We start from the raw sequence: 15769 nt of genomic DNA on the forward strand, positions 1-15769 counted from the left end.
GTAGGGTACGCGGCGACATGCACCGTACGTTGCGCGTCGCCGCGTACCTTACGGCGTAGGCCCTGCGTCGATTTCCCAAACATGGATGATGCCCCGCCCACAAAGACGTGACGATCCACCACAGCGCATGCGCAGACCGCTGGCAGGTTACACGAGTTTATTTTCAGGTTAGCTCCGGGAGACGGCTGTGGAGGTGGCAAACTCGCCGCTGCTAAAGGGCTTTCCCCGCAGCTCTTAACAATGCTTTTCTTCGACTTTTGGAATTAAAACGTGAGAGGAAAAGGTCTCCGGAGCGGCCCGGGCTCCGTTGTGAGATGTTGCTGCTTGTTTTGTCAGTATTTCCAGGCGGCGACACACTGACCCAGCCAGGCTAACCGAGCTAACACTAGCCGCCTCGCAGCCTCGCAGCAAGGCTCCTATTTTTATTTCCAGACTGTGATTGTTTCTTAAAGTGTCACAACCAGGAGGAGGTGGAGGAGGTGTTTTTTTTTTTGTTTTTTTTTTACTACGTCCGAGCCGCGGCTGCTGTCTGTGTGGGAGTAAAAAAAAAAAAAGTGTCCACTTCAGTCAAAATCCATGCGTTTTTTTAGTGTGAAAATAGTGAGCGGACTGTTGCTGAGATGCAGCGCTGATCCTCGCTAACATCCGTCTGCTACTGAGAGAGGGTCAGGGCTGCAGGCATGGCAGCGGGGGGATACTCGGACCTGCGGGAGAAGCTCCAGTCCAGAGACGAGCTCAGGAGCCCCGAGGACGGGGCCAGCAACGGCGGCAGCGGCGGCAACGGCAGTGCGAAGGCCCGCAAGCGCAAGTACCGGGACTCGGACTCGGATAACGAGCTGAGCGACGACAGCTCGGAGCTGCGGGAGCTGCGGGAGAGCGAGGCCCGGCGGGTGAGCGGCAGCATCCAGCAGAGCAGCGCCTTCAGCCCGCAGGACTGCGCCCTCATCGAGGAGAAGATAGACGAGGTACTCAGGTGTAGATGGGGCTGCACATGTGGCGAGGGTTTTAGTCATCAGTATTCTTTTTTTTTTTTTTATATATATACTTTGTTTTTCTATGTGCCACACCATAGTGACGTTCAGTATAACAATAAAAAAACAGCTAAAATACATATAGACATAAGTAGTAGGAATGGGCGATATTTTACCATTCACGATAAACCGTCAAAAAAATTCCCCACGGTAAGAATTTGTCATCTCACGGTAAAAACGATAAATTGAGGAAATGAGCCAGAAAGAAAGAAAGAAATGAGCCTGAAAGAAAGAAAGAAAGAAAGAAATATTCCCGTTGATGACACTTTTTGTATTGGTAATTTTTTTTATCGTTATTGGGATAAATGCCAGAAATTATCGTGATACATTTTTTTTGTCCATACCGCCCATCCCTAATAAGTAGGGCTGGGTATCGATTCAAATGTCAAGAATCAATTCGATTCCGATTCTTAAGATTCAGAATCGATTATCACGATTTGATTCAATCCGATTCGATATTGATTTGGCTAAGTGTTATTTAAAGGAGCTGTATGTAAGAGCAATAATAAAACGAATCACAAAATGACCCCGATATGTCAACAGACTAGGGCTGGGCGATTTTGGACAAAAATAAAATCCCGATTTTTTTTTTTCTCTCTGAAAACCCGATTTTCGATTTCGATTTTTTTTGGTAAAACTACAAAAGACAATGGAATAAATTGTTTCAATTATTTTATTTTTAAAGAAAAATAGCAAACAAATTTCCCTATTGGGAATGAAGTGCAATTGAAAGATACTGTAAATCCTCCTTGAGTTTAGTAAAGTGACATTTACAATTTTCTTGACCAAACAAAGATGATTAGACGAGCTCCGTCTGTAATGCAGCCAGCTGCAAAAAAGGAAAATCGATTTTCCGATTTTCCTTTTTTAACATCGATTTTGATTAATAGATCCGATTTAGATTTAAAATCGATTAATCGCACAGCCCTAGGCTGCACATATGGCGAGGGTTTTAGTCATTGAGTATTTCTTTTTTTTTTTTTTTTTTTTTTTTTATACTTTATTTTTCTATGTGCCACACCATAGGGACGTTCAGTATAACAATAAAAAAAAAAACTAAAATGCATATAGACATAAGTAGGGCTGGGTATCGATTCAAATGTCAAGATTCGATTCTTAAGATTCAGAATCGATTATCACGATTTGATTCGATCCGATTCGATATTGATTTGGCTAAGTGTTATTAAAAGGAGCTGTATGTAAGAGCAATAATAAAACGAATCACAAAATGACCCCGATATGTCAACAGACATTTAAAAATCATGTTCATTTCAAATACTTATGTCACTGACAACAGCACTTAAGCCAGGATATTCCAGTTTAAAAAGAGGAGTTGCAGCCCTCAACTGATGTTTATGTTGTCATTTTTTGTTTTGGCCTGAAGCTCCACCCTCCACCTATCTCCCAAACACAAAGTCAGTATTGTTTCTGAAGCTCCACCCTCCACCTATCTCCCAATCACCAAGTCAGTATTGTTTCGGCATCCGGGTTGCCAGCTCGGCTCTAATTATCGCAGCCATGGCAGCCTACGTTCCTGCTGCATTCTGCAGCCTACCTGGCAACCTCTGGTCGGGGGGAGGAGGGGGAGGGTACACGCCGCTCAACAATATTTTGAAAGTGACTGCAGTACCAGTTTTGGCCATTTCTTACAGACGGCTCCTTTAAGATTCAGAATCGATTATCACGATTTGATTCGATATTGATTTGGCTAAGTGTTATTTAAAATGTTTTTTGAGCTGTTGCCTGAATTATATGACTAAAATAACTACCGGTAGTTAAATGATAATTTCACAATAATTATTGTGAAATAACTAAGAAATAAATAACTCAAACAGGCCTTTCAATATCCATTTAAAGTGCAAAAAAAGAAAGAAATTGCAACAGTTCATGCAGTAAACAAATCATTTTAGCTTGTCCAATTTATTCTCTCACCACGCACACATATTGCCATGAAGCACCTGGCATTTTTCAGAAGTGTCATGACAAACTGTGTGTCCGACTACTGGGATTAAAGTTCACCGGGCGAAAATGTAATGATATGAAAAAAAAAAATCAATCTTTAGACATAAGAATCGATTTCAAGGAATTAATATGAGAATCGATTTAGAATCGGAAAATCGATTTTTTTTTCAACACAGGCCTAGACATAAGACAGACACCAACCTCAACATTTACACGAAAAGGAAAAAAATATTAAAAGGACATATCTAAACAATAACAACAAACAAAACAAAAAGAGGCCTAACATGCCTTTAAATACCTTCTGACCCCCCTGTTACCTCCTTCCCCTATACAGCCCGTAAACTTCACTATCGTTTATGTATACACTAAAATTAATATTTTCACAAATCCTCATTTCCATTCTCATTTCATAAACACAATACAACTGGAGGGACAGAGACGCACCATGAGAGCAAGTAAACAAGCAAGTACATGATAATACCTCCAAAGATAATAACTAAAAAAAAAACGATAAACAAACAAACCCGTTCAGTTGTTGACTCATCTATCTATCTATCTATCTATCTATCTATCTATCTATCTATCTATCTATCTATCTATCTATCTATCTATCTATCTATCTATCTATCTATCTATCTATCTATCTATCTATCTATCCGTCAAATAATCCATTGACTGCTGTACTAAGCTTTTAGGTGCATTTAGATCTCTTCATGTCTTATACTATCTTAGCATTTCACCCCCATTTTTTATATAGCTCTCCCATTTAGCCCAGTAATCGAGTATTCTACTGAAATTTCCATCGAGTAATCGGGGAAAAAAAACCTGTTTTTGTTTAGTTTAAAGAGCAATTATAATTAAAGCTGCAAGCAGAGATGAACGGGCCCTCGCGTCCTTGTTCAATTTTCACCAATAAAAGTGGAGGACTCAAAACTTAAGTCCGATGACACCACCCACATGTCTTTATCACAACCCGTTAAAGTTATGGCAGAGAATAGGGACTATCAAATATCAACCAATCAGATTAAGAGGGGCAGGGCTAATTTGCACCAATTATGTTCAAGGACTCAAAACCGAGTCCGATGACGCCACCGATGACTCTTTGTCAAACAATTCAAAAGTTATGGCAGAAAGTAGGAACTATCAAATATGGACCAATCAGATGAAGGGCGGAGGGTTGGGGTGCTTTTTGGCGTCTATTGTCGTCACGGTAACGCTTTTGACTGAGAAAAGTAATGTCCATCATTGCAGGATGGAGACGCATATTTTGATGTATAACACACCTGGGTGCACGTTACGGTTCGGGCAGCATTAACTGCCGAAGAAGTGGCATAAATTGTGCCAAAATTACACAATTAATTCAAAATGGCCGACTTCCTGTTCGGTTTCGGCCGTGCCGCGAAGAGACTTTTCTTTAAGTTGCGACATCATACAGGTGTGTACCGATTTTCGTCCGATTTACGTCAAACCGTATTGTGGGGCTTGAGGCACGAAGTTTTCTAGGGGGCGCTGTTGAGCCGTTGGGCCACACCCATTAATGCAAACCATTAAATATCAAATTTTTCGCCAGGCCTGGCTTGCATGCAAAATTTGGTGACTTTTGGGGCACGTTTAGGGGGGCAAAAAGGCCCTTATTTCGTCGGAAGAAAAACAAGAAAAATAAAAAAGAACAATTCCTACAGATACAATAGGGCCTTCGCACTGTCAGTGCTCGGGCCCTAAATATATACATAAGATGTTAGATGTTAATTGACATTACTAAGACTAAATTATATAATACAGTAGGTTCATGGCTGTGCATTTAAAAACCCTGAACTTACAACAGTTGACCAAATTCACTGCCTTCGCTCAAAAAAACTAAGGATCTTACCAAGAAATGTTCTTATTTCTAACCTAAAAATGCCATTACACCTGATAAAACACATCACTTAAAAGGTTAGGTGTTTTTTCCCACGTGTTTCAATTGAACTTTCATTTGTGTCAAGCAAATTTTAAGTTCTAGTTAAGTTTTAAGTTAAAGGCTGCGTCCGAAATTGCATACTTCCAACCTAATGAGTATGCAAAAACAGTGTGTGAGATTTTTTAGTGCGTCCGAAACATTAGTACGTACTCAATAGTATGCGCTATCTATACTCATTCCGGAGAAATTTATTAGTGTGGATTGATGGACACTAGCTGAGCAGAAACTTCCCACAGTGCAATGCAGCGGTGTTTGGTTGCTAAGTGATACGTATATGTCATAAGTATAATAATATTATTATATATTATTAATATTCGTATATAATAATATTATATAATGTCATCTTGTTTCGGCCAGGATAAACGGGAAACAGCGGAGCGGTGCTGCTACTGCTGCTGTGACACGTCACTTCCTCCCAACGGCAGGAAGTGACGTGTGCGCTCTTAATAGTACGTCCGAATTAATGCATACTACTGATATTTACTCAAAACTGTGCCGAACTTAAGTATACTTTTTAGTATATACTGTTTAGTATGGCATTTCGGACGCACCGGTGGACAACTTCTTCTGAGTTCGAGTGTACTTTAATGTCCACTCAAGAGTGTATGATTTCAGAACATCAACAGCACCTAGTGCCGTACTGCGGCCTCTTGTTCCGCATTAAACGTAGTCCGGGCGAAATACCCTGCTTTGAGCTGGCAAACGATTCCTCGAGGCAGAGAAAATTCCTCGATCATTTTTTGTAATCGAATTACTCGAATTATTCGAGGAATCGTTTCAGCCCTAGCCGTCATTACCATGTCTACCTCATACTGCTGCACCTTTAAGTTTTTTAATTGTATATATGTTAATAAGTGCCACATTTGTTTATTTACTGTTTGCTGTTTTTAAATATGGGTACAATGAGCAAAATAACCGGAGTCAAATTCCTTGTTGGGCAATGTTCAAACTAGGGTTGTCCCGATCAGGATTTTTTAGCTCCCGATTCGATCCCGATCACTTGAGTTTGAGTATCTGCCGATGCAGATTTGTCTCGGTCCGATCACTTTTTGTGGCTCCCGATACATTTCCGATACTTTTTCCCGATCAGATACATTTTGGCAATGAATAAAAAAAGGGGGGGGACTAAAACTAAAATTATCCCAAGTTTCTTTTATTGTCCATTGGAGAACAACATGGACATATATTTCAACAAAGCTTATCAGCACTGGTGCCACAAAATGTAAGAACATGAAATTGTAAACTAAAACAGAAAGTGCAGAATAGTGCAATAACAAAAATAAATAAATTTAACTTCAAAAGAGGTAGTTGAATGACATTCAGTCAAACTCCCAAACTCAAAAAAATTAAAATACTTTTTGGCTTAACCTTAGTGCAACATTCTGAATGGCATGAAATGAATAGCAGCAGCTTAAAGGAGCTTGAGGCAGGATTTATGAAAAAAATTTGTATACGTTTTAAGTTTTCTAGTAATAATGTCAGATGAAGCGTTCCAAATCAAAACGAATCAGCCCTCTAGCGTATCACTCCGTTGCCTTGAACAGGCTATGTGCTGCAATTCGGAGGCCGAATTTCCCGCGCTGTCCTGCAGATGTGACGTCACATGACGCTGCATGTGCGTTCTCCCCGTTCTCCCGTGCCGGCTTCGCTGTTGGCTGCAGTACCCCCGACGGCCGTCGTGGTGAAGGGTGGCGCTAATGAGTCTCATTTCTTAAAAGGAGCCTCATGCTCCTTTAATGCAACATGAACATATATAAAATTTCACAATTCAAACATGTAAACCATGTTAGTTTCGCTTACGGCCGCTGGCCGGAAGTGACGTTAAATGCAACGATATAGAAAACGATTGAATATATATTAAAAACATTAATAACTAGGTATGTCCCGATGCTTTCTTGGCCGATACCGATGTTTTGAAAATGCCGTGATCGGGCCCGATCGATCGGGACAACACTAGTCATTACCATTACCATGTTTACCTCATACTGCTGAACCTTTCAGTTTTTTATTGTATATATGTTAATAAGTGCCACATTTGTTTATTTACTGTTTGCTATTTTTAAATCTGGGTACAGTGAGTGAAATAACCAGAGTCAAATTCCTTGTTGGGCAATGTTCAAACTTGGCCACTAAAGCTGATTCTGATTCTTAGGTGGTGGCCCAGGGAGAGGCTGGACTCTACCGGGAGCACACCGTGGACCGGGCCCCGCTCCGCAACAAGTACTTCTTCGGGGAGGGCTACACGTACGGAGCCCAGCTGGAGAAGCGCGGGCCGGGCCAGGAGAGGCTGTACCGCAAGGGGGAGGTGGACGATATCCCCGGCTGGGTCCACGAGCTGGTGATCAAGCGGCTGGTGTCCAGCGGGGTGATCCCGGAGGGCTTTGTCAACAGTGCGGTCATCAATGATTACCAACCCGGCGGCTGCATCGTGTCACACGTGGATCCCCTGCACATCTTCGCCAGGCCCATCGTGTCCGTGTCCTTCTTCAGTGACAGCGCGCTCTGCTTCGGCTGCCGCTTCCAGTTCAAGCCGATCCGGGTGTCGGAGCCGGTGTTTGTCCTCCCGGTCAGGAGAGGGAGTGTCACAGTACTCAGGTGACTTGAGTTCTCACACTTTTTTGCAGCTGTTCAGACTTAAGCCTGAATTAGGGTTCTGCGTTAAATCGACGCAGAGCCTACGGCGTAGGGTACGGTGCGCGTCGCCGCGTACCCTACGCCGTAGGCTCTGTGTTGGTGTAGCGCGGAACCATAAATCAGCCTTTAGAGTTGTGTCCACTAAAGGCTTCCTTTCCTTCTCAGTGGCTATGCTGCTGATGAAATCACCCATTGCATCCGGCCCCAGGATATCAAGGAGCGACGTGCAGTAATCATCCTCAGAAAGTAAATCTGCATACTGTTTTGTAACTTCTGAGGTAACCGTATTATATGTGCTTACGATCCCTGTATTTCTACCTGTGGTCTCTCTTTTTGCCAGGACCAGACCTGACGCGCCTCGGCTGGACTCCGAAGGCCCTTTAAAACCTTTCCCTGCAGTGAAACCTAGTCCGCTGAGAGCCAAACGTTCTCATCGCAAAGCAGACCCTGATGCTGCTCACAGGTATATAGACAGAACGGACATCTTTTAGGATTATACATTAAACAGTGGACACGGAAGCTTTAATACAGGGCTGCAACCTGTTCAACAGGAACAGATGTAAATAAAACACAAGGACTACAGCGAGGTTGGTAGAAGTATATTGCAGCGTTGAAAGTGTTTTGAACTGCCAAGTGAATTTAAAGTGAACGTAAGAACTATTCCTAAAGGCTGCCTAGTTTTGTTGCATTTTTATAGGCTACGTTACAGATGTTAGTAGAAAAGTGGTGGCTGGTCTGAAATGATCCTAGATATTTTTCTTTTAGTGAGAATGTTTTTTGCTTGAGTAATTTTTTTTCATGTCAGCAAATGTTTATCAAGTTCATTCTCTAGGCACAGACAGGTGATTAGTTGTATCATAGATTTTTTTTTTAATCTTTAAAACATTCTTGCTTCTCTCGAGGATATGAAGTCTCTTAGTTCATGTATGCATAAAACAACACTGAGGACAAAGCCAGATTATTTAAGCATCTGCTTTGGGAGATTATCATTAACCCTGAGAACAGAACACTTGAAGAGAATGTGATGCCACTTGGACCTTAATACATTTGGATCCAACCAGTCCGGCCACACTGGTCGGGTTAAGTAAAAGGCTTATACCACTCATGGTATTTACATATTACCTCTACTAAGGTTAAGAAAAAGGCGTAGATGAGATGTGAAAACTAAATCCTCCAATGGTGAAACTCAAGTTTCGAGTGTTCATGTTGAAAAAGTGAAAATATGATAATTCAAGAGTACTTCCTTCTCTAATTTTAAATGGCATAGTAAAAAAAACATTGAAGTTCACATTTTAATGACTCATAAACACCACAAAAGACACAACATCCCTCCATATTAAGTAAAATGTAATGTTTACAGTGCATCATATTGCATTACTCTGGAAATATCTGTCCTATCAATCCAAGAGATTTGGGCTCATCGTCAAACGTCTCCTCTTTTGTATCTGACTGGAATGCAACTCAGCAGATGAGTAATCCTGCTACACTTTTACTTATAAATCGATTCAGTCATGGTTAAGGTTGCAGGTACTTTGCAGATTTATGAATGCATGTCAGCTCAGGGGGAATAACTGAGACAATAAAGTGAACAGTTGATTAACAATCCTAACGTAACTCCACCAGGCCAAGGATCCTGGAGATGGACAAAGAGGAAAACAGACGTCCCTCGATCTCCTCCCATCCCCGTCGGCACAGCATCAGTTCAGAGAACCACGGGAGGCGTGGGCAAGACAACGAGAAACACAGCGAGAGTTCAGGGCGCAAAGTCAAGATGAGACGCCACTAAGATCTTCTTTTACACTCTCATACACACATAAATATCCCTGCTCTTTTGTGTATGTTAATATTGTAATTTTCTTTCATCAGTTATTGATTTGTTCGTCCAGTTTAAGGCTGGCACAAGGAGCACAGTCACGTCTTCATCTTCATTTTTAGTATGGATCAGCTTGAGTGTACATTAGTGTCTGGCAGACAAAACTGGCGTTGCTGCTCCATATTAGAAAAAGCTCAAGTTACTCACTACAGTAAAGTTCTGTTAAACTCTTGAGTTACTTTTAAATAAAACTTCTTTTTTTTCCCTTGTTCATAGTTAATTCAAAATATCATGTATTTTTTTGTACCTGAGATGTATAGACTAAGAACTAAAAGGAAAATGTATGTATGGACTTGTACAAAAGCAAACTTGAGTTGTAATCTACACTTGTTATAATGTACAATAAGTTTGTAAAGTCTTTGATTGGGGGATTGCATGGAGAAGGATCTTGTTTTTCTCCTCTGCACCTACATTTCAGAACTTTTGCTTAGCGTTTTTTTTTTTTTTCCTTCACTTTAATTTTCACATTGCAGTTTAAGTTTCAGCAGCTGCCACACATGCAACCTTCCTTACTGTGTTATGATTTAACCCTCAGTGGTGATCACAACATGGTCTACGAACTAAACTGATTCTTTATGGAGTGATTAAAAAGAAACCTCAGGTTGTTGTTGTTTTACACTCCTGCTTCAGTCTAAAGTTACTTTACCTTTTATTATCAGTTGGGCCATGTCATTGCACTTCTGTATTAAATGCAATTTTTCCTCACGTTGGGTGACACTTGTGTCTGTTTAAGCTTAATTTCATTGTTTTTAAATGTTTATTATTGGACACGGCTAAGAATAAGCTGGATTTTCCTTTTTATGTGGGATTTTGTTGTACAAACATAAATGTGTTGCTTTCTTCCAGTCTGCCCTATTTGGCAGAAGTGCTGATTAGCTGTGAGTGAGGTTAGTTTAGAGTTGCACATGAACAAAAATAACCTCAGTTCAGAGAAGAAATTGCTTTCTAAAAACAGTACAAGTGAAGTTGTGCTACACTTGACAAGTTGAACGAATGTTATCTTATCAAGACGAACACATGATGGTGAATAAGACTGAATGGACAGTTGCCATTTGTGATCAGGGTTGGTTTTAAGGTGCTTGTAAGTGGGGAAAAAAACATGAATCAGTGTCAGTCTCTTCATTAAAATCAGCTCAGTAAGTTAACTGGTTTCAGTCTTAGTGCAATTAATGTTTTGTTTGATTAAGTCTTTTTAATAGGTTTTCCAATCAATACAGACTGCTGATGCATTCAGGGCCCTCTCCTGGCCAGTGCAGCTTACACTGCATGTAAAATGTAACGTGTATGCACTTTTCTGAACCGCTATGAATGAATAAATGGAAATTCTGATAATATAAATATATAGTTTAATTTTGAATTAAGAGCACTGCAAAGAAAGTAGTTCATTTCAAAATAAAACTAAGTTTGTGTGGCCCAATAAGATGTATGAAACAAATTATGTTGAATGGATTGTTCCAGTTTTTGTGTCCAGCGCCTTAAATGTATCAGTTTTTTCAGTCCTGGGTAGGTTTCTCAATCCTGAGGCCTGGACTCACTTTCATCTCACTGGTATGAAAGCACAATTTGTATCTACTACCAAGACTTGGAGCATTTACACCAATACAATCTTGCTAACTAAAGTATGATTCTCGTGCTTGTAGATCAATGTGAGCAAAAAGGTTGGTCAAACCAACTGGAGAACGAACAGACAAAACACCATAAAACCTAGAAGTTTATATGTTTGGAAAAGTTAGTGAATGTTGTAAGGTTTTCAGACTTTCTATCCAAAAAAAAGTCTTAATTTACTAGTATTCCTTAACCAGATTATTTGGTTTGTGTATTATGAATTTTGATTTCACAATTTTAATTATACTTTTAAAAAGTCTAAATGATCCATGAAGTGTATGATAAGAAACAAGGCCCAGAGCCCTTCAGGGAATGACAGAAAATGTAATCATTTTGATAAAACGTTTTTGCAGGATAAAGATACAGTTGAGGTTGCTCATGAAGGTACTTGCCCAAAAGACATTGCAGTATGAAATATAAGGATAAATAATAGTATAATATAAATTAATACAGATTTTTCTCGATTATAGATGCCGTATACGTCTGATTACTCCAATATTCTTTGCAATCTTGTTCGAGATGAGTGCAATATGATTTTTCCAAGTGAGATTTTCATCAATCATAACACCTAGAAATTTAGTTACCGTAAGTCTTTCCAAAATGTTATTGGAAATAGAGTAAATATTTAGAGGTGTGTCTTTAACTCGTGCGCCTTGGACAAATAATCAGGGACAAAGCTTGACTCATTCTTATTGACAAACTCTTGGAAAATCCTGTGTATACAAGAGCCTTTTTTAGCCAAGCAGAATTTAGGTCAATTGAATTCTATCAATGTACATTTTCATGGGGCTGGATTTAAGCATGGGTATAGTGCATGCCTGGGGATGTGGCTATCCTCTGGCTGATCAGTGTGATCAGGCTAGAGGTGGAATGGTGTATTGTAATGAAAGTAGAGCACAATAAGAGTATCTTTTATTATCTTTCATTTTTATATACCACTTGAATCTCACCAGAATGAGTATGTAAATAAGTTAGCGTTAGTAAGTTCTTTTATAAGCGAATGCTCGTCTACATCTATTTATGATGTCAGCAGAGGTGGACAGAGTACTCGACCCCAGTACTTGAGTAAGAGTACAAATACTACTGGTCAAAATTTACTCTGTTACAAGTAAAAGTAGCTCAGTCAAAATATTACTCGAGTAAGAGTAGAAAAGTACTTGCTTTTAAAGGTACTTAAGTATCCAAAAGTAAATACTTTTAAATTTACTTTAAGTAAAAGTAAGAGTAAGAGTAAGAGTACATTTCTTATTTTCCACATCAGTAAATTACTATATTTTTTCTAAATTAATTTAAGGATCTTTTAACTCTTGTTTCTGAGAATTAACTCTTTGAAACCAGCTGCACTGATGTGCTGCTTTTAGAACCACAATGTTATATAAAACCTGCAGAAACACCAAAAACAAATCAAATGAATGGGATCATAAGAGGACAGCAGATGATGCAGAGTTTATTAACAATCATGAACTGAAACCAAATGAACCTGCACTATCCAACTAAGTCTGGATCCCCCTCAAAGACCACTGCTTTACAAAAAACTGTGCCCTCGTTTTTTACTCGGTCGAACTCAAACATTGAGTTAAGATACGGCCAAGGATTTTGTGAAAGTCCCTGCTCCGAGTCCGGCTCATTATCAGACTCAGACGACTCAGCGGATTGTCTTTCTTCTCCTGACGCAGGCGTAGCCATTGTTGTCTTGACTTGTTGCGGCTCTGTCTTGACAAACGCAGGCTACTTTGGCGGTATCGTTTTGAGGAGGCTTGACGTATTTCCGGTTTACGTACATCCCAGTGGAGAGCGTGCACTGTGATAGGTCTCCTCCTCTGACAAAAACAGCTTGTGTCCAATAGGATTTTAGGGAAGAAGAAAAAAGAGCAGACCTGAAAGTAACAAGTACTTTTCAGCCTTCCTAGAAATTTACTCGAGTAAAAGTAAAAATATTTGTCTTGGAAATGTATTCAAGTAAGAGTGATAAGTACCAAAGAAATCTAATACTCAAGTAAAGTACAAATCCTCTGGATATGTACTTAAGTACAGTACTCAAGTAAATTTACTCCGTTACTGTCCACCACTGGATGTCAGTGATGTGAATGCTGCTCTCACAGACAATAACTCTCTCTTTGGTCAACATCTAACTCTGCAGACAGTTATAAGCTAGTGAAGGATGGCATACATCATCTTGGCTGGATCCCTGTATAACTACGGCTGATGCACATAATTGTCTTGTTAAAGTTCAGATTTTGTATAATTTAGCCACAGCTGACCATGTACCTGTCTCCATGATTTCAAATGTTAAAAGTTTACTTGAGTTGATTAGTTATAATGACCATGAGCAGACTGGAGAGTGGGCGAAGGTTACAGAGGCTGATATTTGGCAGTACCGTGTACTGATTGATAAGGTTTGGGGCAATATTAATACACTTATGGATGCTATAACATGTCAAGATGTCAATTGTAAGAACAAAATCATTTTCAGGATTTATGTAACATGTATAATGCAATTGTGAGTTGTATGAATGATTGCAGTGGACCCTTCTGCCAAATAATGGGAGAATATATATTTTTTATTAGGCCAGTGTGGAATGAATACGTGTCTGAACTTCACAAAGAGGTAAGGGAAGCTTTTAAAGATGTACTTTTTTATCAAAAAAGGCTATTAAGATCCCGAATATATCATGATTAATAACTCACAATGTAATCATTTTGATCAATAGCACTGAGCCTCAGTTTTGAAAGTGAAACTTCATCCTCTATTTTTTTTCTTTAAAACATTTATATATTATTTTTCTATGTTATGTGTTTATTAAACTGTTTTGTTTTATTTTTCCTCTTCTGTCTGTTTCTATTGACGTATCTCATCTCATCTCTTTTTCATTCTTTTATAGATTCATTCAACTAAAGTAAAGGGGAAAAAAACACACTTCACTCTCTCTCTCTCTCACACACACACACACACACACACATATACACACACACACACACATTTTTTTAAACCATCGCTACTTGTGGATCCTGACTTTGATGATCATATTAAGAGAAACTGGGCATTCTTCCTTGAAGTAAATGATTCACCAGAAATAGCTCCATCACTTTTTGGGGAAACAGGCAAAGCTGTGCTAAGAGGAGAGATCATTTCGTATTCCTCCTATAAGATATAAGGAACTGCCAGAAGAAAGAAGCCTGGAAAAGAAGATTAAAGAATTAGAAACTATGAATGCTAATAACCCAACTCCTCAAATTCAATATGATCTAAAAATTACAGCTGAATGAATACCTAAACAAAAAGACTAGATTTCTTATCCAAAGACTCAGACATGAACATTAGTTCAACAACAAATCTGGCCAATCAGATTAAGAAAAATCAACAAACTCCACAGTTGTTAACTGAACAGGAGACATTGTTCGTGAACCCAAAGAAATCAGTGATGAATTCAGGAACTTTTATAAAAACCTGTATTCATCGAAAAATAAACCAAACATACTAGATATTGATACATTTCTCAACAGTATCAACCTACCTCACCTTACAGAGGATCAAGCTAAAGAACTTGATAAGCCGCCAACCCCAACAGAGCTCCATAAACCATTCCAACTCATGCCTAATAACAGATCACCGGGTCCAGACGGCTTCCCTGCAGAATTTTATAAGCACTTTTGGAATATCCTAGCACCCATATTTTTAAGATTAATAGCAGAAATTAAGGAAAAGTCTGAGCTCCGTACAGAAATGAACACAGCTATGATTTCTTTAATATATTCAAAGCTGGATAAGATTCCACTCTCCCTGCAAGTTACCGTCCGTTGTCTCATATTCATTCAGACACTAAAATGATCAGTAAAGTGTTAGCGGTATGAATAGAAAAGGTAACTCCACCTATTATCCACCAAGATGAAACAGGCTTCATTAAAGGCAGATACTCTGCTAATAACCTGTGCAGACTATTCAATTTAATTCATCAATTGTTGCATAGAAATGCTCCAATATTTTCATTAGATGCTGGAAAAAGTTAATTGGGAATTTCTATTTTGAGCACCTAGAAAAGGTTGAATCATTCTGTTCAGACAAAAATAAACAGCAAAACACCCAACCTCAACGTTCCACCACTGATTTCAGAATGAACTCAAATTTCTAATCACTGTAAAATGTTATCCAAAATGTACAAATGAATTGCTATGAATAACCTAACAATATTTATCATGTCATCTAAATGGGAACAGGATCTAGAGTTTACCTCAAAGGCTGACCTCTGACCCTCAATTTGTGAACATACTGTATATCAAAGACTACCTGTAATGCAGATGTAGTGCTGGTGTTGCAGCAGGTATGGGGCGTCCAGCACCAGCCGGGTGCCCTGGTTGGCGGCGGTCCTGCACAGCCCTGCACAGTGGCCTTTTGGGCAGGGATTATCCACCGCACATGACCCACTTTCTATCAAATGCACCCGAATATGAATGTAAGAAATATACACATTCCCAATATGCTGTGAAGTTTATTAAATATAATGAGAAAAATATGAGGGCAAACTCTCTAGCCAAAACACTTAAGGAAAAGAGTGTTGATGACTTTTGGAAATAAATGAAAGCCAGTAATGATAAAAAATGACCCATAGTATTGATGGGGCTGAAAATATTTCTAAAATGTGGAGAAAACATTATAAGGACATGTTTAATAGATTTAAAAGTAATACATATATTGAAGGTGATGTG

The 15769-nt window shown here is 39.3% G+C and overlaps 1 protein-coding gene across 1 annotated transcript; it reads left to right on the plus strand.

The window, feature by feature from the left end:
• Positions 1-154: 154 nt before the first annotated feature.
• On the plus strand, positions 155-10165 carry alkbh5 (alkB homolog 5, RNA demethylase). The gene is made up of 5 exons (XM_061719817.1): positions 155-965; positions 7106-7548; positions 7753-7833; positions 7928-8050; positions 9211-10165. The coding sequence occupies exons 1-5, from the start codon at positions 681-683 to the stop codon at positions 9371-9373; spliced, it is 1095 nt and encodes a 364-aa protein (XP_061575801.1). The 5' UTR covers positions 155-680; the 3' UTR covers positions 9374-10165.
• The last annotated feature ends 5604 nt before the right edge of the window (positions 10166-15769 follow it).

Source organism: Cololabis saira, chromosome 1 (assembly GCF_033807715.1).
Source record: "Cololabis saira isolate AMF1-May2022 chromosome 1, fColSai1.1, whole genome shotgun sequence".
NCBI classification, from domain to species: Eukaryota; Metazoa; Chordata; class Actinopteri; order Beloniformes; family Belonidae; genus Cololabis; species Cololabis saira.

Coding starts and splice junctions, on each gene's coding strand:
- alkbh5 (XM_061719817.1), top strand. CDS start 681: ATGGCAGCGGGGGGATACTCGGACCTGCGGGAGAAGCTCCAGTCCAGA. Junction 7,549..7,752: donor GGGAGTGTCACAGTACTCAG/GTGACTTGAGTT, acceptor TTTCCTTCTCAG/TGGCTATGCTGCTGATGAAA. Junction 7,834..7,927: donor GCAGTAATCATCCTCAGAAA/GTAAATCTGCAT, acceptor TCTTTTTGCCAG/GACCAGACCTGACGCGCCTC.